General features: G+C 34.8%; 5 protein-coding genes and 1 long non-coding RNA gene across 11 annotated transcripts in view; 1 reads left to right on the forward strand and 5 right to left on the reverse strand.

Moving 5' to 3' along the window:
* LOC110992324 (GTPase-activating protein skywalker) overlaps positions 1-2,496 on the forward strand; it is a 65,775-nt gene extending 63,279 nt beyond the window's left edge. For 4 of the 5 annotated variants that reach the window (XM_045629882.1, XM_045629879.1, XM_045629880.1 and 1 more), the window contains 2 exons: positions 254-464; positions 861-2,496. In XM_045629882.1, coding sequence (XP_045485838.1) covers positions 254-395 — 142 coding nt within the window. In that variant the 3' untranslated portion in view covers positions 396-464; positions 861-2,496. Of the gene's footprint in view, positions 1-253 lie in introns of all 5 variants that reach the window. The other variant, XM_045629878.1, reaches the window with a different exon arrangement.
* Positions 2,497-4,794: 2,298 nt separating this feature from the next.
* On the reverse strand, positions 4,795-6,434 carry LOC110992318. Its single transcript, XM_022258075.2, has one exon. The coding sequence runs from the start codon at positions 6,198-6,200 to the stop codon at positions 4,947-4,949; it is 1,254 nt and encodes a 417-aa protein (XP_022113767.1). The 5' UTR covers positions 6,201-6,434; the 3' UTR covers positions 4,795-4,946.
* Positions 6,435-9,689: 3,255 nt separating this feature from the next.
* On the reverse strand, positions 9,690-12,032 carry LOC110992306. The gene is made up of 7 exons (XM_022258063.2): positions 11,899-12,032; positions 11,446-11,563; positions 10,913-11,052; positions 10,674-10,734; positions 10,447-10,564; positions 10,188-10,283; positions 9,690-9,792 (listed from the first exon to the last, which is right to left on the reverse strand). Exons 1-7 carry the CDS (start codon positions 11,978-11,980, stop codon positions 9,727-9,729), a joined length of 681 nt encoding a protein of 226 aa, XP_022113755.2. The 5' UTR covers positions 11,981-12,032; the 3' UTR covers positions 9,690-9,726.
* An 810-nt stretch (positions 12,033-12,842) lies between these two features.
* On the reverse strand, positions 12,843-15,197 carry LOC123689489. Its single transcript, XR_006750456.1, has 3 exons — positions 14,817-15,197; positions 13,885-14,030; positions 12,843-13,802 (listed from the first exon to the last, which is right to left on the reverse strand). It is a non-coding gene; the product is annotated as an uncharacterized LOC123689489 (long non-coding RNA).
* Positions 15,198-16,049: 852 nt separating this feature from the next.
* LOC110992291 lies at positions 16,050-21,290 on the reverse strand. The gene is made up of 8 exons (XM_022258046.2): positions 21,267-21,290; positions 21,082-21,161; positions 20,663-20,795; positions 17,920-18,059; positions 17,176-17,236; positions 16,876-16,990; positions 16,660-16,755; positions 16,050-16,178 (listed from the first exon to the last, which is right to left on the reverse strand). Exons 2-8 carry the CDS (start codon positions 21,146-21,148, stop codon positions 16,095-16,097), a joined length of 696 nt encoding a protein of 231 aa, XP_022113738.2. The 5' UTR covers positions 21,149-21,161; positions 21,267-21,290; the 3' UTR covers positions 16,050-16,094.
* Positions 21,291-21,567: 277 nt separating this feature from the next.
* LOC110992290 (acetylcholinesterase) overlaps positions 21,568-27,283 on the reverse strand; it is a 28,873-nt gene continuing 23,157 nt past the window's right edge. For both annotated transcript variants that reach the window (XM_022258043.2, XM_022258044.2), the window contains 3 exons: positions 24,407-26,206; positions 24,148-24,323; positions 21,568-23,932 (listed from right to left, as the gene is read on the reverse strand). In XM_022258043.2, coding sequence (XP_022113735.2) covers positions 23,796-23,932; positions 24,148-24,323; positions 24,407-26,178 — 2,085 coding nt within the window. In that variant the 5' untranslated portion in view covers positions 26,179-26,206 and the 3' untranslated portion in view covers positions 21,568-23,795. The remainder of the gene's footprint in view (positions 23,933-24,147; positions 24,324-24,406; positions 26,207-27,283) is intronic.

Consider the following 27,283-nt stretch of genomic DNA (forward strand, 5'->3'; position numbering starts at 1 on the left):
TTACAGCGTATATTGTGTATAAAATAAGTGTTTTATTAATTTATACATTTTAAAACAATGTATATTCCTTAAACAAATACAACAAAATATGACATCATAAATTTAACACTTACCCATACACATCAATTACATTAGAACTTAAGCAATATATCAAAGGAAAAATCCAAATAAACGACCACACAATAAACAAAAAAAAAAATAACTTCCAAATATTCATTGTTAGTAAATTGATAACAATAATTTGCAATTCCAGAGACGGTCAAGCTATATGGATGGATGAAAACATCCGATACGGCAAGACGGATCGCTGCTCTACCTTCAACAACCCTCCCCTCTGTCCCTCGGGAGACTTCGAGATCCGCGTCTTGGAGGTGTACGGCTTTGCGGGCGCGTAAGGACGACGGTCCTGAAGGAGTAATGTAATCTCGATTGTTCATTGAGTTAGTGTTTGTAAATTCGATGTACTTTGGGGCCGTTCATAAAATACGTCACACTGAAATCAGCTTTTTTTGACCCCCTCCCCCCCATTGTCACGCTGCGTCACACTCTTTGTGACCCCCCCTAGAAATATTTCGTCACAAAAACTAAGACCCCCCCCCCCCCCCCCTACTGAGTATGATAAATTCTAGAGAAATAGTATTTTCATTTGTTACTGAATCGAGAGCGCAGGGTACGTGGAAACATTACTCTCTCAAGTATTGGAAAAACAAAGAAACCCGTTGTGAGCGCTCATGTCATGTAATAAACGGCGAACGTCACGCTGCCCTATACCCCCCCCCCCTCCTCCCCTTGTCACATCTTGTCACACTCGGCCAAACCCCTCCCCCCCCTTGTATGCGAACGTAGTTTATGAACGGCCCCTTTTTGGCAATGCCGGTCGAGGTCGTCAATAGATTTAATGATTTCACTTTGAGCGTCGTTTCTGTATTGGATCGGCCCGATTTGCGATTTATTGATCACCCCTTGCCGCCTAACAGACTGTGTAGATGTATTCCTATTTATTGTACCCCGTAGTTATCGTAACACAGCTGTCCGAACAAGACAACGAAACGGGGACTCTAGGTTGTTTCTTTAGACGTATGTAAGTACAAAATGGATGTATCGTACCTACTCGGATGTATTACGCTTATTGTAAAGCAATATTTGTTGGGCCTAGTCGTGGGATTGTGAACTGTGAACATTCCAGTGATAATAAGGTCCACTAAAGCATATTAACGCGTGGTTTAATTGGCAACGACAGTATTTAATGAATTATCGCTTAAGGCTTTTTAGGCGTGACTCTTTGCTCACAAAACGTACCAAAGATGTTTATTGTTGTCTGTTAGCGAATGTTTTTGAGACAAAATTTCTAACGTTGATTCACGCACAAATCACTATATTTGGTCAAACATATCGTTGATGCTCGTAGATTTTATCAATATATTATAATGGTATAAGTATAAGCATTCGCTTAACAGACTCGGGACTGCTGTAAAAGAAATGCGATTTGATAAGTATTACGGTTTCTGGTTAAATCAACTTTACAGTAGTTCTTTATAACAGTTCCAAATTCATTGAGAGTATTATTGGGTCTGTGTTGGTGAGAAAAGTGCCAAAAACGGACCATCAGATAATGTGGCTGGTTTGGTATTGTCTCTATTCGCACGTTTTACACGAGCAGTGTAATATTAAATTTTGACATAATTAGCTGAGTGTATTTTCGTCGAAGAAAGAAATTTTTCCAGTTTTATAATATTACTTAATGTAATTAAAATGTTTAGAGGACAAATATAAATTCTATTACATATCCCTGTCAGTACAAAGGGGTTGCGTTCATATGGCCCGCGGCTTGTCTACGAATCTGTAAATATTGTTTCTTATTATTTTTTTTATTTATTATGATCTATAAAATGGCAGTCGTAATAAAGACGGTAGGGTAGGAAAGCCGGGTGTTGCCATGCCTCGGTCATGTTTGAAGCCTAAGACTTGTTTTTAAATTCAGATTATTTATGTAACTTATTGTAGGTAACGCGTAATGATTAATGTATATTAATTTCTGCCTTTGCGAAACGTGATCGGTCACAGTTCGCGTCTGGGAAATTATTGTTTCGCTCAATTGTTTGAGTTTACGGCGACATTGTTTGCCGCAGAGGCGCGGTTTATTGCTGTTAGCTATTTGTCGTTAATCAGTGTAAAGTCTAGTCTTTATCCTGTTTTTATTCTATATCGATATGTCTATTTACGAATTGATATTTAAAATTGTGCGTTTTGCTCCGTTCGGGAGGCTCGTAGGCTCGTGGTTAGTTAGATTAAGTACATGTAAAGTATAAAGTTATTCGTTCTCCCTTTCAGTATTGTGATGTTGAATGTTCGAGTTGAGTGAATGTTAGTGCGCTGTTACGAATTACGTACTGTTACATTCGAATAGTTTATACTCCGCTAAATGGCGACGGTAGAACTCGTTTATTGTAATGTGAATGTTGCTTTATGTCTACAAAATATATAATCCCATACATATTGTGCTGTTTTTATTTTAGAAATAGTTTTTTAGTTCTTTCTTAGATAATAAATGTGCTAAATTACTTAACATAGTCAGCTTTTACGAATTACTTGGCTGAAGGTACCTTAGGGTAACATTCACACCCTTTATTTTGAGACTGCCATTTGATTGTGACAAGAAAAAAAGTTCATTTCAAGAAATGTAGCCAGACAAATATGGCACAATAGTCCACATTATCTATATATATAAAAGAAAGTCGTGTTAGTTACACCACTTATAACTCAAGAACGAAAGAACAGATTTGAGTGAAAATTGGTATGGAGGTAGCTTAGAGCCAGGAGACGGACATAGGATACTTTTTATCCCGTTCGACAGCGTTCCCGTGGGACTTGACATGAAACGTCAGTCACTATAAAAAGTGGTATAACAAATAAGAATCAGACTTGGAATAATAAAACGCAAATGATAGCTATGTAATTGACGTATAATGACAGCTGTGTAATGACGTATATATGACAATTTGATATTTGTAAGAAATCAATATTCAAAATATTTCTATTAAATAAATACGTTTAATTATTTTTACAATTTACAATTTAATTATAATGATAGTGCTATTGCCCATTCGTATAAACAGTGAAGAGAACTATAAAACTCGGTATTGTCGTATGTATACAGTTCATCCAAAGAATGATGAATGTTTCTATTTGTTGTTGTTGTCGAATGACGCATTTAATCGAGTATTGGAACGGGAACGTGAATATGATCACCAGGAATTAGATTTAGTAGTTCAAACGAATGTACCCCTGTTGAAATACCAACAAAAGGAAGTTTATGATACTTTAATGAAGGCAAACGATGATGAAAATGGTGGTTTATATTTCCTAGATGCCCTTGGTGGAACTGGCAAGACATTCCTCATGTCATTAGTTTTAGCAACTGTTCGGGCGAGATCCAACATAGCGGTTGCAGTTGCTTCTTCTGAAATAGCAGCCACATTGTTAGAAGGATGCCGTACGGCTCATTCAGAATTAAAATTACCGTTAAATCTTCAAACTATTGGAGAACCAACGTGTAATATTGCAAAACACTCAGCAATGGCCAAAGTTTTAGCGGCATCGAAAATCATCATCTGGGACGAATGCACAATGGCGCATAAACGTGCATTGGAAGCACTTAACCGAACATTAAAAGATTTACGCAATGAATCGAGATGTTTTGGAGGAGCAATGATTTTACTGTCTGGCGATTTCCGCCAAATACTGCCAGTAATTCCAAGATCTACGGCTGTCGACGAAATAAACGCTTGCCTCAAATCGTCAAATCTATGGCGCTATGTGACGAAACTGCAGCTGACAACAAACATGAGAGTTACATTGCTTACTGATAAAAAAGAAGAAAAAGAATAAAGATGTAGATGACCTGAACTACATAATGGTATGCGTTTGGTGGTTAGAAAATTGAAGAACAATGTAATTTACGCTACGATAATGATAGGAAAATTCAAAGGTGAGGAAGTTCTTATTCCGAGGATCCCGATGATCCCAACCGATATGCCGTTTGAATTTAAAAGACTTCAATTTCCGATACGTCTTGCATTTGCCATGACCATCAACAAATCACAAGGCCAATCCTTAAAAGTTTGTGGTTTAAATCTAGAACATTCATGTTTTTCCCATGGTCAATTATACGTGGCATGTTCACGGGTCGGAAGACCATCAGCGTTGTTTGTTTTTGCGCCTGATAATAAAACAAAAAATGAAAAAATGTGTATCACAAGGTACTTAAGTGAAGAGCAACCTATGTACTAAAATACAGAAATAATAATGAATGATTAATGTAGGTATTTAATTTTTTTGTATATTTTCCAATAAAAAAACCCAAACTGCTTATTTATTGCCATTAAGGCGGAACAAAGTTCGCCAGGTCAGCTAGTACTATATAAAGCTGAGATACCACATTTCAATTATTTATTTCCTTTTTTTATGAGGTCTATACTCATTAATTTTTGTAGACTCAATCAAAAGCACCATGACATCAGCATAGCTTATATTATTAGAAAATATTGGTTTACTGAGAGAAAATATCTATTGGACTAAGTATTTATAGCATTCTCATATTTCACTGGTAATCATGTGTTGTTAGAGAACAACTTATTTCTCTAATGTGATAGCTACTTTTATATAAGGCATATGACCTTGAAAGATGATTAATTACCAAACCCTTTTTAAAACTATCAATCTTACAAAAATTTCAATAAATAAAAAAAATATTGTAAATATTTATTTCTATGTAATCATTTCAATGTTTAAATTATATGCATACTGTGTAGGTAAATTATAAATAAATTATATACCAGTTGTATATGAAAATCAAATTGATTCATAATTATATTTCGAAGTGTACAGCTATTTGAAACAGTAAAGAAAAACATATGGTTAGCTAGGGTTGGGTTACAAGATTTTAGTTAACAATCAACAATTTCCTTCAACCTTGTTCGATAAGTAGAAACTCTCTCTGTGACTAAATTCAAAATACATTTATTTTCAATAAATGATGCAACATCATCAAAGTCTTCATTAATTTCATCTAAAGCCCTAAGTATATTGTCTTCATTGCATTTTTCCATATACACAAACATTAAAGTACTTAATGAAGTTTGAAGTTCCTTAGACACATTAACTAGATCTTCATGATCATTTTCAGTGACTTGCTGACTATCAACCATGTAGTGTAAAGTTTTCCACATTTTATAACTTTGCATGAAATAATCATCAAGCTCACTTATTTCATTTATTTTCAAAGCATTAATAACAGAAATTGTAGAATCAACTATGTCCACAAGATCCATATCAATTTCCTTACAGTTAACAAGTTTGTTTTCATAATATTGGAATGTAATTGTTATCATTTTCAGTGCATCATTTTTGTTGTCATTAAAAATAGAAACTGACTTGTCAAAACCAACTAGGTTCAAAATTATTTGTATACTTATAAGGAGTATCCGTTCAAATTGTTCCTTCTCACATAAATCTCTATGTGTTTCAGTAATCTCAATATATCCTACGATTACACTTTCCAGAGCTTCAGCACTTACAAAATGTCCAAAGAAGTCTGACCATAGTGCTTCAATATTACAATATGTGCAAATAGTATTTAAATTTTCCAATGCATTAATAAGTAGGTCCTTCTGTGAAGAGTTCTTTAGAATGAAATATAAATGCTTAGAGTAGCCAACTTCTATAAATAATCTTAACCAAATTTGAATATTATCATTACTCGCAAGAAAAAGACTTGAGTTTATAAGACGCAATAATTGAATTAAAATTAAACTATCATTGCCTTTGATACATTCTACTAGAGATTTCACAAACGGCATAAGTTTGAGTAGATTTATTACAGCTTCCTTTTGGCAACACATATTTGCAATAATGCCAACCATAATTTCTGCAATGCGTGGCGTTTCAATGATAGGCCAAGCAAAACTAAGGAGATTAATGACATCATGCTGTAGAAGAAATAGAACCACATCTCTTTCTGCTGTCATGTCCCAAAGAGTGCACAAGTCCTCTTCAAAAGCCTGATCGAGTATTTCATCTTTAAGCGTGTCAAGGTTGGCCAATTTTAACAAAATCTTTAAAACAAACCGTTCACTATAGGCAGTATCTCCTATGACATCTCCTGTGACTTTTTCTTCCGATTGCATCTCTTCAGGTTTCATTTTAGATAACAAATCAGGAAAGGCTACTTATGCCATGATATCTGAAAGATTTTAGTAAAAATACTTAGTTAAGGTAATGGAATTGTTTTTTTTTCAAGACAATACTTGTTAATTCAAAATTGCAACAACGAATGTTTATTGTTTAATCATTTAAAATTCAAATCGCTAAATTAATTATTTAACAATATAAGCACAGATGACAGAACAGTCAACTACTGTTGTAGATAATAGAGAACCACGACTAAAATTTATACTGTGTATATTTTATCTTACGCCCTCTTTAGTTCCATCCCTCCATACTACAGTTAAAACAAAATATCGATTAGATTGATTCGGCTATAATGGGGTAGGAGAATGACCAGCTTATAGGCTTGATAGGCTCTTTATCAGTATGAAAAATAATTTATAATGGGTTATGGAATAAAATAATAAAGAGTAAAAAATATATATTTATCAAAAATCCACAATTAAATATCTAAATTTGAAAGGGTTTTCATAATTCTGGTTAAATAGCCCATTTCATAGACGAGACTTTAATGTTTCAAATTTCAATAAAGTTCGTTTAAGATAAATCAAAACAGTACATGAAACCAATACTTTATTTTTACATTACAAATGATATCACAAAATCGCAATGCGTTAAAACGCAATGTTTATTTAAATAATTTGCATTTACTTTAATAATAATAGAAACTATACTATACCTACTTGGTTTTATACGACATTATTTATTGGAAAACTTGACTGAAAAAAGAAGTAAATTCCACTTGAAAAATAATTTGTATTTTGTGTCTACACTTCTTTATTACTGAGGCGTCCACACCTATAAATTCATTATAGCATTGTATCACCAAATAATCAAAAATATATGTATGACAAGTGTAAACGCAATTTTAGGAATACTTTCTTTCAATTATATCTCAGATATCATACCATAATTATATTACCTAGGTCTTAATTTTAACCAACCAATATGTTCGCCACCAAGAGGTGATGAAAATATTGTTGCTGAATGCTTACAAACGTTGACTACCTAAATTATCGCCTGAAATTGGTGACAAAATGACACTATTGTCGAATTTGTCAAATTCAGTAATTAATTATTTATATTAAAGTGAAACTTTTATTATAACGTCTCAAACTTTTTGGTCTGAGTGGCGCATGTCGCGTGACAGTCGGCCGCGGAGTAGGGATAAAATAAGTAATAATATAAATAAGTAGGAGCCAATAAGGCGGCGCACATACCGCCTACGTCGATCGCCGAGGTCAAAACTCTAATCAAGAGTTCACTGCCTCGTAAATCTCCAGGTCTCGACGCCATCTCGAATAAGGTCCTCCGGTGCCTCCCGCCCTATCTGATATGCTTGCTAGTGGCCATATTCAATTGCCTACTCGAAAACTGCACCTTCCCGGCGCAGTGGAAAGAAGCCATTGTCATAGGTATTCACAAGCCGGGCAAGCCTCGTAACAACCCCACCAGTTACCGCCCTATCAGCCTTCTCAACACGCTGAGCAAGCTGTACGAGAAGGTAGTGAAAAAGCGCCTCCTAGACTATGCCCTAGAGAAGGGGCTCATTCCCGATGAGCAGTTTGGCTTTAGGCTGGCCCACTCGTGCGTCCATCAAGTCCATTGGATCACGGAGCACATCCTTTCAGGGATGAACAGCTCACTGAAACCGAGAGCCACGGGTGCGCTCTTCTTCGACATAGCGAAGGCGTTCGACAAGGTGTGGCACAACGGCTTGATTTACAAGCTCTACCACCTTCAAGTGCCACTGAGACACTCGTGCGTATCGTACACGACTTCTTGTCCGACCGTTCAATTCGCTATCGCGTAGAAGGAACGTTATCGTCTCCTCGCCCAATCAGGGCCGGAGTACCGCAAGGCTCGGTCCTTTCGCCCCTTCTCTTCACGCTGTATACCGGCGACATCCCTAGGGCTCCGAATGTGGAGCTAGCCCTCTATGCCGACGACACCGCTCTCTATACCACTCATAAAGACAGAGGTGTGCTCGTGGATAGACTCCAGACCGCAACCACGTCGCTAGGCGAATGGTTCCGGAAATGGGGCTTCCAATTAAATCCCGAGAAAAGCGTTGCAGTTCTCTTTGCCAGGGGCAACCCCGGTGCTAACGCTAATACTCGGGAAAAATTTCTCCTCAAAAAGAGGTCACCCTTTACGGACAAGCCATTCCATGGCAAAAGTCCGTCAAATATCTAGGAGTCACGCTCGACAGCGGCATGTATTTTCGTAAGCATGTAGCCGCCGTTCGCAAGAAGGCCGCTTTTGTCCTCTCTCGCCTCCATTACCTCCTAAGTAAATGGAGTCACATGTCCCTTAGACACAAGGTAACCTTGTACAAGGCCTGCGTCCGACCGTGCATGACTTACGCTAGCGTAGTCTTCGCGCACTGTGCCCCCTCGTACATCCACCGGTTACAGGTGCTACAGTCGCGTTTCATGAGAATCGCGACCGGCGCACCCTTCTACGTGAGAAACGTCGATCTCCACTATGACCTGGAGCTCCCTACCATAGCCCAATGGATGAAGTTGGCGTCCAAACGCCACTTCGACAAGGCTAAACACCATTCCAACCCACTGGTGCGTAAAACAACAATTACTACCCCTTCCCGACTAAAAAGGCTCGCAGGAGGCCCCGACACGTACGAACGGATCCGGATGATCCAATCACAGTAGCTAACGATAAATTAAAAGCGCGGCCAATAATAATAGCAGTAGCAATAGACAGATTAGGGTTAAAAACCGCCTTCACCGGGGAAGGCGAGGACCTTTACTTCGCACTTCGCTCACTCCAGTGAGCTTCCGTCCTGCCCTTCAGGCGATTGACGCCCCCGGGACGGCCCAAGCCGAGGTTCGAGTCTCACAGGAGACGCCCTTGCGCGAGTCGCGGGAAACCCCCCCTTTCCGGCTGAGCTAAGCTCGCCAAACAGCCCGTGCTGAGCTGTAAAGGCCCTTAAGGCCAACAGCGAGATTCCATTCAAAAAAAAAAAAACCGGCGCACATAGTTCGCAGCAGCTGACCGTGTAGTGTACTATTATTCATTTGTGCCAGTGCTCCACGCTATTTTAATATGTGTATATAATCTAAATAAGATAAGTATTATGTATGTTGTACTCTCTAGGACAGAGAATTCAATAAAAATATTAGTTGGAGACTTAGTCTCCTTTTATTAGCCCCATTATCATTCCAATTTTCCAAGTATAAAATTAAGATTGATAAAGCGATTTTATACCCTTAATGGAATGTTATTCCAAAAATTTTTAGTTAAATGTCTATAAGGTGAAAAGAAGTGGATTTATAAAACCACACAACATTTTTGTCTATATAGTCTTTTTAAATTTTACTGTGGAATTGTAATAATTGTGATACTGCAAATTGAGCGTCAGGAATTGACCTCAGGATAACTTTAACTTGTGTATGTCTCATAAAAGTAAAATAGCGGAATTTGATTTAAAAAAAAAGACAAAATGGATCACAATCATATATTTCGTACAGACAAGAACAATCAACGGTTTAGGAAGAACTGAGCAATGGTCCTGATGACAGTTCCGAGGACACGGTTGATGTCACTCTAAAACAATTTTTTTTATTAGTAATACGCCTTTAAAAAACTTATAACAAGTGCTTTAGGTCATTTGACAATTCAGTTATTTAACTGTAAACTGTAATTGATCACATTGCAACTTATGTTTAACGTCACGGACAAAATCAATTAAAATAAGTATTAGCATTGTAAAATGCAATCTTATACTACAAATATAATAATAAATTAACGATAATTGAACCGCTCTTAATGTTCTTTTCTAACGAATATAAAGGCAAATCTCAGAGGACCCTGACCACGACAGCTTTAAAGCGATTGTACATGGATAATGTGATATATTCGCGTTTATATCCGTTTAAAAAGATTAGTACTCGAGTTAACAAAAGACAATATTACGAATATATAATTCTCAATATTATTACCTCGTTGTCCTTGATCCAGGCAGGGATTCTATCGTTGATGAAAATGTTAACACGTTCACTATGGTCGTTTTCTTGGATGGCTACTTCAATTTCAGCCTGAAAAGTATTAAATTTTATAGTAAACGTTGTCCTTCTTAAAACAAGAATGTATTTCAGGTACTTGCGTAGTATAATATTATAGTGTTCATAAATATATTTTCATTGATATTGGTAAAATTTCATCATTATCAGTGGAATGTCTAAGCTGAGCTAAACTCACTTCAACTCCTGCAAGGTTAAAACGAGCTTCGAGGGAGTCAATGTTGATGGCACCACCAGCAAGAATGTCAATTGTCACGTAAGCTTCACCGGCAAGACGGATGCCAGAGATCTTCAGGCTAAAAATATTGCATAAAAACCACTTACACACACATAATTATAACATCAATAAGTACCATAATATCAGTTTTAAAACTGATACAAAGTAAAGAAGGTATTGAATCTTACGAGCCAGCGAGTTCGGAGTTCAGGTTTCGGGATAACAACAAACCATTGATTTTGGCTTTTCCTACAAAGAAAGAAAACATATTTCAGCATTACCATATTAACGGAAACTAAATGTAACAAAAATTAAGTGAACATTTCACATAATTAGTCACATGTTCCAATCGTTTGCTATTTAATAGTTATATATTTTTCTTACATTTTAATATTGTTCTGTTAATGATTACAGATTACACACTTACCGAGGCTGAATGCGAGCTCTGGGAGTTCTAAGTCGTAACGGAATCGGTTGAAAACGTTAGAGTAGTCCAATTTGTGGATTACAATGTTGCTGGCACCAGTGAACTCTAGTTCTTCCACCAAGTATTGAAGATTAAGGTAACTGTAATAAGTTAAATCTAAATTATATACGATACGTGTAATAAAGACGTGTACATATTGTGCGAATGGCGACTATGTGTAGATTTATGTGAGTTTGAATGTATAATGTTATAATAACAGCCATCCAATCTTTCACTTCTGTATAACTTTAATTTTGCAGCCACTGCTATAATTTTTGCTGAATATTGATGACTTCAGTTAATTATAAGAAAAAAATCAACTACTTATATCTTTTCTCTTTTTCATCGAAATATTGCAATTGAATCTAAATCTAAGAGATCTAAATACTATAATCGCCGACCCGGCTACCGTGTTCATGTACCTACGCAATTTCCACATCAGCTAATGTGGTCATTTTGACTGCATTGTTTGTGCATAATTGCACAATACTCACGGTAGGCGGACTACTTCGCGTTCACGGCGGGCCAGAATGTATGGGTCAAAACGGTTGTCGATGACCAGCTGACGCCAAATGTCAATGATCCTTTTTATGTTGTCAACAATGTTGCGCCCTGAAAACCATTATCTTTTACAAAATATTCAAGAATCTGTCACCTATTTTAGTTGGATATATGTTTATATAAACTCTCTGTGTTTACTATAATGAAATAATTAGGACCATTATTAAGTCTACCTAATTAATAACATAGAAAACTTTAGACATGCATCACATTTATAAATGTATCAATGTATACATTAAATGCCTATTCTAGCCGCAAAATATAAAATTGTAATAGTTAATTCTAATTAATAATAATAAATTTAAAAAAACGAATTGTTATCAAAGCAAAAATTCAGATGCGTTTTTTTAAAGAGAAAACCATATTTCTACGTAATACACACATACCTTGGAGCTCAGAAACCTGGGCTTCGGGAAAAGCCGAGGCTCCGGCGACGAGTAGAGCGAGTCCGAATACGAGGAATTTCATCTTGTCTGACTGTAAGTTAAAACACCTTTGAAGTAATGTAATGATATCCTTTAATTAAATTTGACCACAATTTTTTTTAATTTATTTTTTTATCTGCAATTTTATATAATGCATGTAAAATTAAAGAAATAGTATTAAAAATGTGTATGTTATTATAAAATTTGAATATATTTCGTAATTGAAGACAAAATAAGCTTTAATATAAGTTGAAAAGAATTCAAATGTTAAATTGATATTTAACTTACCTTGTGCAATCACCTAATGGTGCATACAAAAAAAGCCTCAACTTTTATACGTTTTGAATCGCTGGGTGCTATCTGATAACTTAGCATTAATCCATTTTAGATACATTATTAATCTTTGATATTAATTATCATCATTAATTGTTATATAATTCACAAATGATTGGTTTCCCGTGGATATTGCTATTTTTTATTATTATAAATCCATATCACCGTTGATATTGTTCGCCAATTTTAATAATCTTGTCGTTAGATGGCACTTGTTGTTAAATAAATAAGAAATATGTATGTGTACTAAAAGTTATAACGTTACTTCTCTGAGCGTTATTAATGTTTTTGCCACTCACCACCACTAATTACCAGCTGAAGTATTATCAAACGAATTAGTCCTTAAGAAAAGGACATATTTTTTAAAAGACCCGCAACGCACTCGAGGCCCCTTTGACATTGAGAGTGTCCATCATAGACAATATCACTTAAAACTGTATAAAATACAGAAAGCCTCAGGTAGGCTTTGTACAATAATAAAAATATTTAATAACTTTGTAATTACTACATAAAAAATGCCCATATTAACAAAATGTTTTTATTTATCCGAATAAATAATATTTCAATAAAAGTATATATTAATGTGGCACAAAACTTCCCTTGATATCATTTTATTTTAATGTAAGTATATATTTTCAAAATAATTTCGCAGTAACTGCAAGGCGATTCTAAATTAATGCGGATGATACCGGGGCGCACACCTAGTCATTTATAAATTACGATAAAATGCATTTATTATTAACGATATTTGGAATTGGAATCGAACAGTCAGATAACATTATGACGACAATTTAAAAGACAGTTTTATATAATAAATTATGTACCTACTCATAATATATCCTTACTACTCATAATATTGAGTATCTCATTTCTTCTAATATACAACACTGAAGTTGGTCATTACTAAGATCGAACACTTTTCAAAATGTAATTGTTATGGCTGCCTTATTTTTTAAAAACGATTATGTTATACAAAAGTCAGTGGCGCTACAACCTTCTTCGATCTGGGCTTCTGATTTCTGTATATGTTTCATGATCATTTGTCAATCTATTAGGGAAGTAGGTGATCAGCCACCTGTGCCTGACACACGCCGTCGACTGTCTGGGTCTATGGCAAGCTATTCTCCTCACGATGTTTTCCTTCACGGTTTGAGCGAATGTGTATAATTATAATAAAAAGGAAGTACATTGGTGCATAGCCGGAGAACGTACCTACGACATCAGGGATGAGAGTCGCACGAAGAAGCCACTAGGCCAACACTGCACAATATCGTTATGGGTGCATACAATTTACAAGAGTTCTTTTTAAGAGAAGCCATACATTAAAATATTATAGTAATAAGGTTATGAAATCTTTTAAGTTTTGGCTATATATGAAAAAGAATACATATTTACATACTAAATATAAATTAACCAAGAATTGCGATCGATTTTATTACCTCTTATTAGGTAATGTTGAAATCATCCTCATCAGAAACGGAAAGTTGCATACATGGGCCATGTGTAATGTGCTGCAAGACCGGTACCACTACCTGCAATTCAGTATGATCGGACAATCGAGATCAATTCTTTCGCCATTGTAAGGGCGAAAGAATTGCGCAAGACAACACCTACCCCTCACGAGTTTTTTTCGAACTGCGGATATATAGAAATCAAATGCTCCTAAATAAGACAATTTTATTTATATATATATACATACGTCACAGCCAACTAGCCTTAATTAGCCGTTCAATTCACAGTTCAGCCGTTTCACTAGCGACCTGAAAGTAAAAATCACGTAAAAATCCGAGTGTGTTTGAAGACAAGAATTAAGCTGCAATATGCCTTTATCAATAAATGAGCGGTCCGGTTTCTCACTATTTCGGTTTCGTGAATCATTGTTGGTTTTTTAGGGAAGCAGGAGATTGTGCTCTAGTCTGATAGTAGGGCTGCCACTTCAGAGCTTCCAGATAAGCTCGGTTTATGTCTCTGACCTCCCTAGTGAGTGGATTCTGTTTTAAGGTGCAGAACGATTACGACGTGGATGACTCGGACTAACCGGGGTTTGCTTACAGTAGTGTTCCTCTACTTAACACAGCAGATGCTTTTTTTGGGAACGCGAAGGAGACACACTGTGGACGCCCTCTGCCCCGTCTTACTTACTTAATCTTATCAATTCTATTCTAATTCTAAAACTTATGAATAACTCTTCTAATGAATTTTATTAACAACAAATCATTTGCGTGATCGTTCTGCTTACGTAATACTTCAACGGCCCCATAAGCATTGATCCAGTCCTATTTATTTTTAGTTTATTCCACTTGTTAATAAATTTATACATATAATCTTTATTATCATTATCTAAAATTAATCTTTATAAAGAACACACTGGCAGTTACATCGGTATTATGAAGATTTGATAAAAGAAGCGATTACAATTTATTCCAGATTAGACTTCCGTTCATTTGTTTTTTATACAGATAATAATCGATTGACGTGGTTTCCTCTAATTAATTATAATATACGGCATACTTTATGTTAAAAATTATTGCGACATAGGTACATACATACGGTTTAATTCGTTACTAGGCGAGATACACTAAATTATTCATATTTATGTATTTATAATTTATTTAATCTAAAACTATTTTTTAGATATAAAGAACAGTGGATACAACCCCTAGGGTTGGGCTGTCTATACGCATGTCTGATACACGCTTGCGACTTTTTGGTTCTAGGTGTGGCAATTTCCTCATGACGTTTTCCGTCACCACACGAGCGAGTGTTAAATGTGTTAATAAACAGAAAAATCATTGTCGGTGATCGAAGTTCGAACTTTGAGAAGGTGAAATTGTAAAACGTTAGACTAGATTAGATTAAATTATGATTGGTCAACAGCATTTCTAGTTGAGTTGACAATTGACATGATACATTTTCGACAAAGTAGAGTGACGTTTGTATTATTTTAAATCTAAATCTCAATGTATAATAATATGTTAACCCTTTTCCGTATGGATTTTTTTAAATTTTTTCGAAAAAATATATGTCACTATAGGGTATATATAGGGCTCTAGGTATGTCTATGGTAATGTCCAGTTGTCGAATACACGAAAAGTACTAAATATCAAGGAGTAATGAAAAACCAACATGTTAGTTGAGAAAAGCGCAGTCTTCTAGGTTCAGAAAGAACCTAGAAAAAAATTATGCTTGCTGATTTAGTTTTTGATTCTGCAGAGGCCTTACTGCTTTCATACTTTGGCATAACTCTGAGGTTTAAAATACTAACACAGTCACAGCGACCTAACTATGGTCTTAGACGACTTTTGTTTGATTCATATAGGTAACCAAGTACACTTATGAACGTCAACAGAAAAGATGTTAAATTAATTATATTAATATACAATTACAAACTAAAAATATATCTAATAACTAACCTTAAAATTTAATTATTAAAAAATATTATTAAAAGGAGTCCCTTTAGGCAAGGTTCCGAAGATACTAGCATTTGTTTGATTAGATGTAACAGTAAGACTTTTTTCTTTCTTTTAAATCGTTGCACGAAGTATCACGAAGTGATTTTTATTTTATTTTATTGTAATGGGGGAGATAGAGGGCAGACAACACAGAGGCTCCCTTGTACTACCTTTAAATCAATTTTGTCAGTCATATTACTTTCATGCATAACGTTTTATTTTTATTATGTTCGCTATGATGACTGTTTCATTGTTTTCTGAACGTGGTGCGTAAAATAATATTAATGTTTAAAATTAAGGGCAAGGGCATTCACATGAAAAACCAAATATTATAAATATTTTTTATTAAGTTATTGTAAGAAATGTTAATATTTAAGCGACGGGTCTTGGTCTGTTGTCCAGGTACAACTGGGCGATGGCTCTGATAACAACGCCGAGGACTCTGTTGATGTCGCTCTGAAATAAACAAAGATATACAGCTTGTGCTCTAAATGAGGTTTAATCAGCAATAGGTTATGTTCTAATATGATTGATGTGTATATGTGTAAAATTTGTGATGTCATATTTTCTTGTGAATGCTAAGGCATCAAACTACTAGACACAACAGGAATAAGATGCCTAAAGAGGACAAAACCTTTGCAGTTATAATATATAATACTATAAACCTAGTGATAGTGATTATAAGTGACAGTGGGGTATCTTGGACAAACGAACATAGTGTCAAAACACTAAGACTGTTAATGAACATTAACTTAGTTTAAGATATTCATTAGTATTGTAAAAAATTAGGTAACATTACGTTACTTATTATTGTATAGGCTAGATTGATACAATGTAAAATCGTCCTTTTTTGTGACTTACAAGAAATAAATATTATCTCTGTTGCGTTTGATGTTAGTCATTGGTCTATAAAAACATTAATTATTATTCCACATACCTCGTTGTCCTCCAAGAAGTTGACGATTCTGACGTTGATTAAGTTGTTAAGCCATTCGCTGAGGTCATTGTCCAATATTTCGAGGGTGATGTCAGACTAAAAAATATTCAGTTATAAATAAAAAGCAAAATAAAATATAAAAAAAGTTTTGAAGTATTTGTATTAAAAAGATAAGTTGCATGTTATCATGTAGAATAAATATTAAAAAAGTAATACCTTGATTGACTTGATGCTAAGGTTGGCCACGAGCTCAGTGATGGTGACAGTTCCTGTGATGATGTTAGGCTGAACATATGCTTCTCCAGCAAGGCGACCGTTTGAGATTGTCAATCTAAAATATTATAGTTTATGTAGTAACACATTTTTTTAATTAATCTTTTGAGATTCGGTGTTTGCCCGTTTGCGGCTTCATTTCGACAAGACATTTTTCAAACTTTAATTATAAAAATTTAAACGTTAATTTTATAGTAGTAAACTTAAACATATTTTTATAAATATAGAAAATAAAAAACTCACCTTCCAGCTAATTTAGCATTGACGTTGTTGGAAACGACTGTGCCAGAGATGCCAGAGTCAGCTGAAAAAAATATTTTATTTTTTAATAATGGTAGATAAGAACTTTCCGCGAATTTTAAATGATAACAGTACAAAGATGTTATGAAAGTCAATACAATAAATGAAATTGAAAACAAATAGCGTCTGGTTAGGTCAAATTTAATAAAATTATTAAAAAGTGTAATTGCACTGTTATGCTATGGGCATTATCCGCTTTGCTATCGTGAGCTCGTCTTAACCACCAGTAAGAGAGTTCTCCTTACGATGTGTACCTTTTTATTTTATTTGCGCTTATAGAAAGAATACGTTGGCGCGAAATTGGGGTTTCGCTACGCCAATACTGCTTTTCGTGAATCCTATATCTTATCTTATATCTTTAAACGAGCAATTCTTGTATATATATATATATATATATAATTGGAATATTTATTAATTTATTACACGGGGGGTTTCGGGGGCGATAAATCGATCTAGCTAGGAATCATTTCTAGAAAATGACATAGAATTGCTCGTTTAAAGATGTCAGTCAAATAAAAACTTAAATATGAATATAATTATCTTTATTCGATAATTATATTCATATTTCATCATTTTATTAGTATGTAATTCGTACTTAAATATAATTTCCAAAAAACACAACTTATAAAAAAAAATCCCGAGCAAGGCTCGGTCATCCAGGTACTGACAATGACGTATAACACATACCGATGACGAAGTCAAGTTCAGGGAGTTCCAAGTCGTAACGGAATCTGCTGAAGACATTGGAGTAGTCCAAGGTGTGGATGACGATGTTGCTGATACCTCTGAAGTCAAGGCCTTCAATGAAGAGTTGGATGTTCAGGTATCTATAAGGAAATATAAACTTTACCCCTATATCTTCAAAGACATGACATTCTTCTACTGCCGTCTCTACTGTCCTAACCGTGTTCTCTGATTGTACTTATTGGGACGCGACATGGAAGATATACTTAGAAAACAATCTAATATTTTCTCATGAAAGAAGAAAGAAGAAAGAAATAACTTTATTAGACACAAAATACAATAATTGTTACTATAAAGTAGAGTGCTCTGGCCCCCACACTAGGATTCCCTGTGTTGTGGGCAGCCAGTCTCTTCCTTTTACATCTAACTTAATTAATTATACTTAATTAATTAATTTTACTTAATAAATTTATACCTATTCTATTTTTTTACGATAAGAATGTTTTCTGTGTTAGTATATGACAGCTTAATAAGATATTTTTTGAGTTTTTTAGTGAAAGTATGAAGTGTGATTTTTGAAAAGTTAGTAATAATTTTATTTTTAATAAGGTGGTTAAAGATGAATGGACCTCGGAAGGAGAAAAAGCGTTGAGCGAAGAAAGTGCGTTTTTTAGGATGCTTATATAATGGTTTGCGTTTGGTTAGATTTGGTGTAGGGGGTGTTTGTTTCCAAAAAAGCCTGCATATTGCCATTAAATAAAGTTGTCTTACAGTTAGGAGCCCTGCTTCGCTGTACAATTTTGAAGTTGGGTAGCGGAAAGGTTTACTGAAGGATATTTTAAGAATGGCACGTTGGGTGCGCTCAATTTTCAGCATCGAGGACAATGCCGCTCCACCCCATACCGATATGCAGTAAGATAATATCGACTGGCATAATGCAGTATACACTATCTTGGTTATATGTGGGTCAGAAGGTTTTCTAAGGCGTTTGAAAACATTTATAAGTTTGCGAACTCGTGAACATAGATAGTTTATTTGAGGGCTCCAACAAAGCCTTGAATCTATAATTAATCCCAGGTATTTGGTTGTTTTCGTGGGCTCCAGGAGAGGACACTTACATTTGTTGCAAGGGTTCAGACATGAGTGTAATTTAATAGGGGGGATAGGGTTTGGTTTGCTGGTTTTCGAGATGTGAAAACATATGTATTTGGTCTTAGACGTATTTAGAGATAGGAGATTATCTAAAAGCCATTGAGAGATTTGTCGAAGACCTAAATGAGCTAACCGTGAGGCTTGTTCCCAAGAGTGTGAGTAAAAGACTATAGCTGTGTCATCAGCGAAAGAGAAGAGTTTAGCATTGGAGAGCTGAAGTGAACATAAATCGTTAATGTATACTAAAAAAAGCGTTGGACTGAGGGCACTTCCCTGTGGCAAACCGCATGAGACGTTTTCTAGTTGACTGCTATGCCCATCAACTCGAACCCTCTGCTTTCTATTGGATAAGTAGGACTGAAACCAACGGAGGATATTTCCACGAATTCCTAGTCTTTCTAATTTTTCAAGTAGTAATGGCCTTGAAACAGTGTCAAAAGCTTTGGCAAGATCAAGAAAAACACCGATACATCTTTGTCCTTCATCTAATTTGGAGCTTATGGTTTCAACCAGTCCTGTGGTAGCATCTTCTGTAGATCTACTTAGTCTGAATCCGTATTGATTGTCGGCAAGGATAGATTCTTTTTCCAAATAATTCAGTAATCTGACGTTAATGATTTTTTCTGCGATTTTAGCGAGGGTTGGGAGAAGAGAAATAGGACGATAGTTTGAAATATCTATTTTATTGCCTGATTTGTAGATAGGTGTGATATTAGCTATTTTCCATGATTCAGGGAAGATACCTTGCTCAATACTAAGATTGCAGATATAAGAAATTGGTGCAGCAATAATGTTTTTTAGTAGAATGACCACTCGATTACTAATATTATCATCACCTGGGGCAGAATTTGGCTTAAGGGAACTAATGATTTTTATGACTTCACGCTCGTCACAAGGAAGAAAAAGAAAAGAATTTAAATTAGCGGAAATTGACACTTTGTAGCAAAGGTCTTGTTCAGTCTGGTTTGTCTTAGACAATATATCGGAAGCCAATTTATTACCTACCGAACTAAAGTAATTGTTTACAATATCGAGAGATTTTTCAGGGTTTTCCTGTAGATCAAGAAGTTTATTAGAATTTGATTTAGTTGGGTTAAGGTGGCATATATTTTTGATAGATTTCCATAGTTTCCTACTATTGTCTTTGTTCTTAAGGATGGTGTTAGCCTCATGTATCATCATCATAAGATCATGAATATAATAGTAATAGTATAATAGTTCTACTATTATATGTATATCACACGTGTAGCGATTACATAATGAATGTAAAATATATAATTTTTTTTTATATAGAACAAACGGGCAGGAGGCTCACCTGATGTTAAGTGACACCGCGGCCCATGGACACTTTCAATGCCATAGGGCTCGCAAGTGCGTGCCGGCCTTTTAAGAATTGGTACGCTCTTTTCTTGAAGGACCGTAAGTCGAATTGGTTCGGAAATACTTCAGTAGGCAGCTGGTTCCACAAAATATAAATGGGACTATTCTAAGTTACGAAAAATTTGATTTGTATTTTCTTTTGCATAATGATACGACCACTATTTCTCTTTCTAGTAATTAAACGTAAACTATATTATATCTTCAAAGTACTTACGGGAAACGAGCAATAGTACGGTCAGCCCTTTCCACAACAATTGGGTCTAGGCCGTTTCTGATCATGTAGCGTTGGATAGCTTCAATAGCGTTTCTGAAGTTTAAAGCAAACAGTTCTCCCTCACTCTGACGTCCTGAAGAAAAGGGACATTAATATACGGACACAAGGACGTATGAATGTTGTTGAGGGTAAAATATAGGAACTCCTTCTACTATTCGATCTTTTACATACCTGAGCAACTTTTAGGTTACATTCAGCGGAGCATAGACATTTGACTATAGTAGGAATATTATGGCCTTAAGATCCGTCAAATATTCAAAAATAAACGACTCAGACATGGGTATTCCTCCGTTTATATTCAATTGCTCTGCTATTTAGTGAACTATTAAGTTTACAGACATTAATTTAAATTTACAAACCTTGAAGGTCGGGGAAAGCCGACGAACCGGCGACGAGGAGAGCGAGTCCAAGAACGAGGAATTTCATTTTGCCTGATTTACTGAAAAAAAAACTCATAAATTTAAAATATATCAAAAACTGAAGGTTTTTGTAGTACAGTAAAAAAAGTAGTTTTAAGAAGAAATTAGGCAGTACAGTGGCTTACCTTTTTCAAGCTACAATGTACTTTACTATCTAAATCGTCGCTTTTATACTGCTAATATATTTTCGTGATCGATAAAATTAGATTTATATGGTAATCCATTTTAAGATATTGATAAGCTCTGATAATAATTATCTTAGCTTATAATGTTTGTCCATTTTGCATACACTTACGTAACAAACATTTTATACCTAGTACTTATTTATTTATATTAATATAAAGATTGTGTAGTCCCATTCCTTTCACATAGTAAGTAAATCTTCCACTCCAATTCCATTCAAAAAGGAATAAAACATAATTTATATACAAGCATTTATTTCCATAATAACTAAACATAAATGCGAACATTCAATTATAGCACTAACGTTAACTTCACTATAAGAATCAAAAAATTAATTTAAATTATAATAAGCAGTTGTTAGGCCTAGTGTTTGTGTTTAAGCTACATAATAGGCCCTTTCGTACATAGAAGAAATTTTATCGTTAAGCCGATATACAATAATGTTCCATCGAAAATGAAGGCAATTATAACATTATTTATTCGATATTTGCACGTCTCGCATTTTGTGTGTTTGGAGTACATAATTAAGGTTTTTCTATAAACAAACGAGATTATTGGTTTAAAAAATTAGTTCAGATATTTTGAAACATATTAGATATTTTAATATAACTTTTCACAATACAATACAATTAAGAAGGTAATTTACGCGATTTGTTAAAATTTCTAACAAAAAAACTTTTGGCACTACAAAGCTATTATCCTAAAAATTTCAAATAAAAAATTAAGTGCATTTATTTCAGAAGAAGACTACAACTACATTTACCTATATTACGTGTATCAATATATGATATAAAAGTGAACAAGAGGCACTCTATAGGTTTATACGCAGGTTCAAATAAGCGTAGTCCTTGAAACATTGAACGTGAAAATACATGACTATATTAATCTATCAGCCCACAAATATTACATCGTTTAAGCCAAGCAAGAGGCAGTCCATTAGTTTTTACTAAGAACGGTCCTCAGATAAAGTTTTCTTACAAATATACAGTTCATATACACAGAACGAAAAGTTTCTACGTGAAATTATACATTTCTATCTCATAGAGTATCGTCTTTCACAACAGGTTAATTGCTACATAGCACCCGGTTCTTGAAATAATAAATACAAGAGACTCGGGCTTTTACGATAAATCCTACTTAGGTTACATTATCTTATTTACACTAAATGTTAATAAATGCCTCTTTCACTGTCTAGCAGTATTTATTTACTCCTCTCAAAACGCAACAGCCAGTTAAGTATTATGTAATCTAAACACTTGTCTTATCATTAGTTTTCTCAGATTTTTGACAACGTTTGATATTCTATTCTTTATTACACATTTAATAGTCTACTCCGTTTAATAAGGATAGTGAAAGAGGAATTGGCGAATTTACATGTAGATAATGAATGTTTATCTACTTTCGAAATACAGTGAGGCTGAATTCATAAAACATTCCAAATTTAGGACTAGAAATTCAAATTTGTTTACATAATTATCAATACTTATTTCGTAAACACCAATATTCGAAAGCTGAACCGCTGTACCCCTAACTAGTAACTACCGAGCCTAAGAATTCTACTTTATATGATCTTACAGGTATTATAAATATTCAATCCAAAAGCAAGTCTAACCTGAACGAATTAAGACTGAATATTGTTTTTATAATTTTTGATTTTTTCATGTACTATAGAGTGTTCAGATAAACAATCGTTCAGTAGAAAATTTTAATATTACCTCTATACGTAGTACGTAATTGGTTCTGACCTCAGCCTAGCTATTTTCATATTCTTTGTTCGAAATATTTTTACTATATTTTTATATAGAATGCTCTCTACCAATATTTTCATATTGGTTTAAACCTCAAAAGTACAACTTTCTAATATTGGTCCGCTACATAGTAATGAAATGACCTTATTAACCTATACTTATGCAAGGCTTGTATCATTTCACTGGCCTTGCGTGATATGTATTGCATTAGAGGCGTTAAAGCTAACACATTGTTCCTTCTACATCTTGCTAAAACACATTTTCAACCTAATGCTCATATACACGATCCCCTTTAAATGAGCATGCGCGTTGTTATCACTTTCTTAAAACATTCGAAGATATGTAAAGACTTAGAATTACAAGTTTATCGCTACATCTAAAATTTGTTAGTAACAAGTGATATGTTGAAGGAGAAACCATACTCCTCATAGACAACATAGATGGATATCCAATAACGCTTATAAAAGCAACATAACCTCTAGATAACTTACAGAACAATACTAAAATATCTTACATTTAAAACATAATATATTTTACATATAAAAATAACTTTTTAAAATACTTCACATATATTTGTAACTCAAACATATAGGCCTTGAAAATTATATTTGCAACAACCATGACGTTATAAATCTATTTCCAATTCTTATCGCGATGAACAATTGTCTATTTAACATTGAAACAACATTGTAAAAGCAAGAGGTAAGCGTTTGTACATAATTATTAGTTTAAGAATTTAAAATATTTGAACCACATTGTGTTTAAGCTAACCACAGAAATATAACTAAAGCCCACTGCAATGTACGAGGCTTGGGATCCAGGTGCGATGTTCGTGCAGTTCTGCGGTGGATCCGGCTTACCTTTAATAATCATACAATTATTGAACATAGATATAAAATAAGAGTTGATATTGTGGCGCGTTCTCTTAAAATATTAGTTGGGAATACATCTATCTATTTTATTAATTATTAGTTATAGATTTGATTTTTAGATAGTGATACACTCTAATTTATTCTGATCTGTTGGTTCTACATTACTAGTACACACTTGAATATGATTTGTGTTAAATACTTACTCGTTGCGGCCATTAATTGAGGTATGTATTTCTGCCAAAATGCACATTGTTTGACTCGTAATCCCCGTCCTACACTACTCGAATTCACTGCCAAAGAGAGATATTCTCTACCAGAAACAGTGTGCACAGGCCATGGCTCCTTAATCATGTCCCCACCAGCATTTATAGACGGATTCCTGTAATTGTTACAAAATGATATATGAAATAGTGTAATTTATACAAAAATAACAAATAATTTAAATAGTATCAAAATACATACCCAGATCTTGCGAAATTTGCCCAGTACTTCATAAGACGTCTACTGAATTCTACTTCTTCTGGCGAATAGTTCTTTCCGGGATTTAAAGGTTCTCCAAATACATAATTTATTTCGTCAGCATGCATTACACCAGTCCAAGAAGGCCAAGGATTGTTCTTGCTTCGGTGTTTATAGTAATACATGTAGACGTTATTACCCGTTTCCGCATATCGATGGGCGAACTCATTGACCCCACAAGTGAAATGGTAATCACCAACCATTTTATCCAGAGCGTTACGATTTTTCACTGGATCTTCCGGGTTGATCCAATCTGTATATTCGAACACAATTGCTTGACGCGCAACATCATTTACGTAAGGATTTAGTTCTCTAACAGCTTGAAGATATTGCTCTCTAGAGATGCCAACATTTTCTTCTTTTGGAAAGAGTTCTGTTAGGTAGTACAATATGAAATAATAACCTTCTTCAGTGTTTGAACCTAGGAGAATGTTAGTCTTTTTAAAATTTTGGTGAGCTAGAGACCGACGTGGCATCTCATCTAAAAAGGAGCCATCAATAATGGGTACAAATGGAAATTCACATATACCTAATGTTCCCCATTCATTATTTACCAACTCGTCAGCGCTTTTCTCCCGTAAGCATTCTATCATTGGGCCTATATCTGTTCTAGAGCTTGGACAATGAACTGCTTCTGCTAATCGCATTCCACGTAGAATACTCTCTTCTCTAGAAATAATAGCCCAAGGTGCTGTTGCAGCTCCAGATTGCAAAATTGCCTGGGAAAATAGATTCCTTGACAACGGTGAAAGTAAATGAAGTGAAACTGACACTGCTCCGGCTGATTCGCCAAACAGTGTGATGTTATGTGGATTTCCTCCAAAATATGCAATGTTATCTTTAACCCACTCTAAGGCCATAATTTGATCAAATAGACCTGCATTACCGGGCACATCAGCCGTATCAAAAAATAAGAATCCCAAAGATGCAACTCTATACTGCATAGATACATACACAACATTTTCCTCAGACACAAGAATCTTAGGGTCATAAATATCCAAGGTGGCAGTTCCAGAATAAAATCCCCCACCGAAGACCCAAAGCATTACGGCTGCATTTTTCGGACGCGGTTTCGGTGAGACTATATTTATATATAAGCAATCTTCCTGCATATCTGTGTTGGGATTCCACATCACAGCACCGGGAAAATCCCCAAATACTGTATCTATAATTTGGACGCACGAATGTGGCAGTGTTGTTGTATTGAGTATTTCTTCACCCCAGCTTTCAATGGGTCTTGGGTGCCTGAACCTTAAGTCACCAAGTGGCTTTTGAGCGTATGGTATTCCAAACCAAGCATCTACTTTTTTACCAGTTGCGGCTGTGAGTGTAATTCCCTTTACTCGTCCTTTTCTAGTTCGAATAATAAGTGGATCTTCATCATCTGGTCCATAATGAGGTTCGTCAGCCATGAGTTCTTCGACTCGCTCATGATTAGAGTAGAATCGTTCATCGTGAGCTCGCTTAGAGGAGGTTTCAGTTTCTTCAAATCTGGCGCGTTTCGATGAGGTTTCGTGCTCGTCTATGCGCGGGAGGATCGTATCAGATTCGGGATTGTATCTCACAGCTTCTCCATGGCCTCGGTATGGTTGGGGAGGGGCTGGTATAGGGAAATGTGAGGCGTGCTCTGGTGCATGGTGCCGCGCTCGATGTTCGTGCGGGCTGGCCAACGCGCGAGCCAGCAACGCCGCAAACGCTGCGACTAGCACACGCATGCCGCCTCTCACGTGCTCTAATCACGACCTGTAATTATTGAGAGAGAGATTAATTATTAAGAGATAATATAATAGTTTCTATATGCAATTAGTTGTTAGATTTTGATCGATCATATGAACTAAAGATCAATAAAAACGATAGTCATACTTTTCAGTCAACGTTTTTCAATGAACGGTAAAAACATAAATTACGCACATATTGTCTCAACATATATAAACACACATACAGAATATGTTTTATAAAAGAAAGATCTAATACAAAATAGTTTCCTTTAATAATTTATAATTAACTAACTCTGATTAATATGTACTTACAACAAATTTGTAATAAATGACTAAATAAACCGGTAAAATTGTATTACAGAATCATCTACTTAATAAATTCGTGTCAATTCTTAATACAACATTTTTTAAACAGACGAAAGAGTTCTGACGTCATACTACGGCTATGAAACAAAAAATCCGGAAGGTATCCATGAATATATAACAACCAAGTGACAAATTTTATTTCTAAAAATACAAAAGACGTCAAATATTTCCCAGCTAGGAACAGTTTTTATTCTAATTCTAGCTAAATCAATCCAATCATTCTTGAGTCCTAGTCAATTTTATTTTATATCCTATATTGTACCCCATACCCTTATTTCGCGTCTTTGCTTTGTTTATTATTGAACTTTTTAATAATAAATTTCTTGTATACTATTTGCATTTGCAATACGATTAGTCTAAAATATAAGCAAAATTGAATTATTAAGTATACAATAAAGAAAATATCCCGTATAAGATGACTTCCTTTTGGACTAAACATACTAAAAATGAATGGTTTTAATTGGCACAAACCTACATGACTCGATAAATTAAATTATTATACATTGATAATAGATAATAATTTTGTTACCAGGTATAACACTTCGAATATAATCTGGATATATTTGAAGATAACATTTTCAGGTGGCTTAATAATCGTATGTAAGTCTTATCTTTGTTCTAGATTTAAATTGCATTTCATGATTAGATCAATTGTTTTCATTAAATTGGAATATCACAAGCGTCATTAAGATATGTTGGTTATTTTTTAATCAATTTAAAAAGTAACAAAACAATA

Source organism: Pieris rapae, chromosome 10 (genome assembly GCF_905147795.1).
Source record: "Pieris rapae chromosome 10, ilPieRapa1.1, whole genome shotgun sequence".
Lineage (NCBI taxonomy): Eukaryota > Metazoa > Arthropoda > Insecta > Lepidoptera > Pieridae > Pieris > Pieris rapae.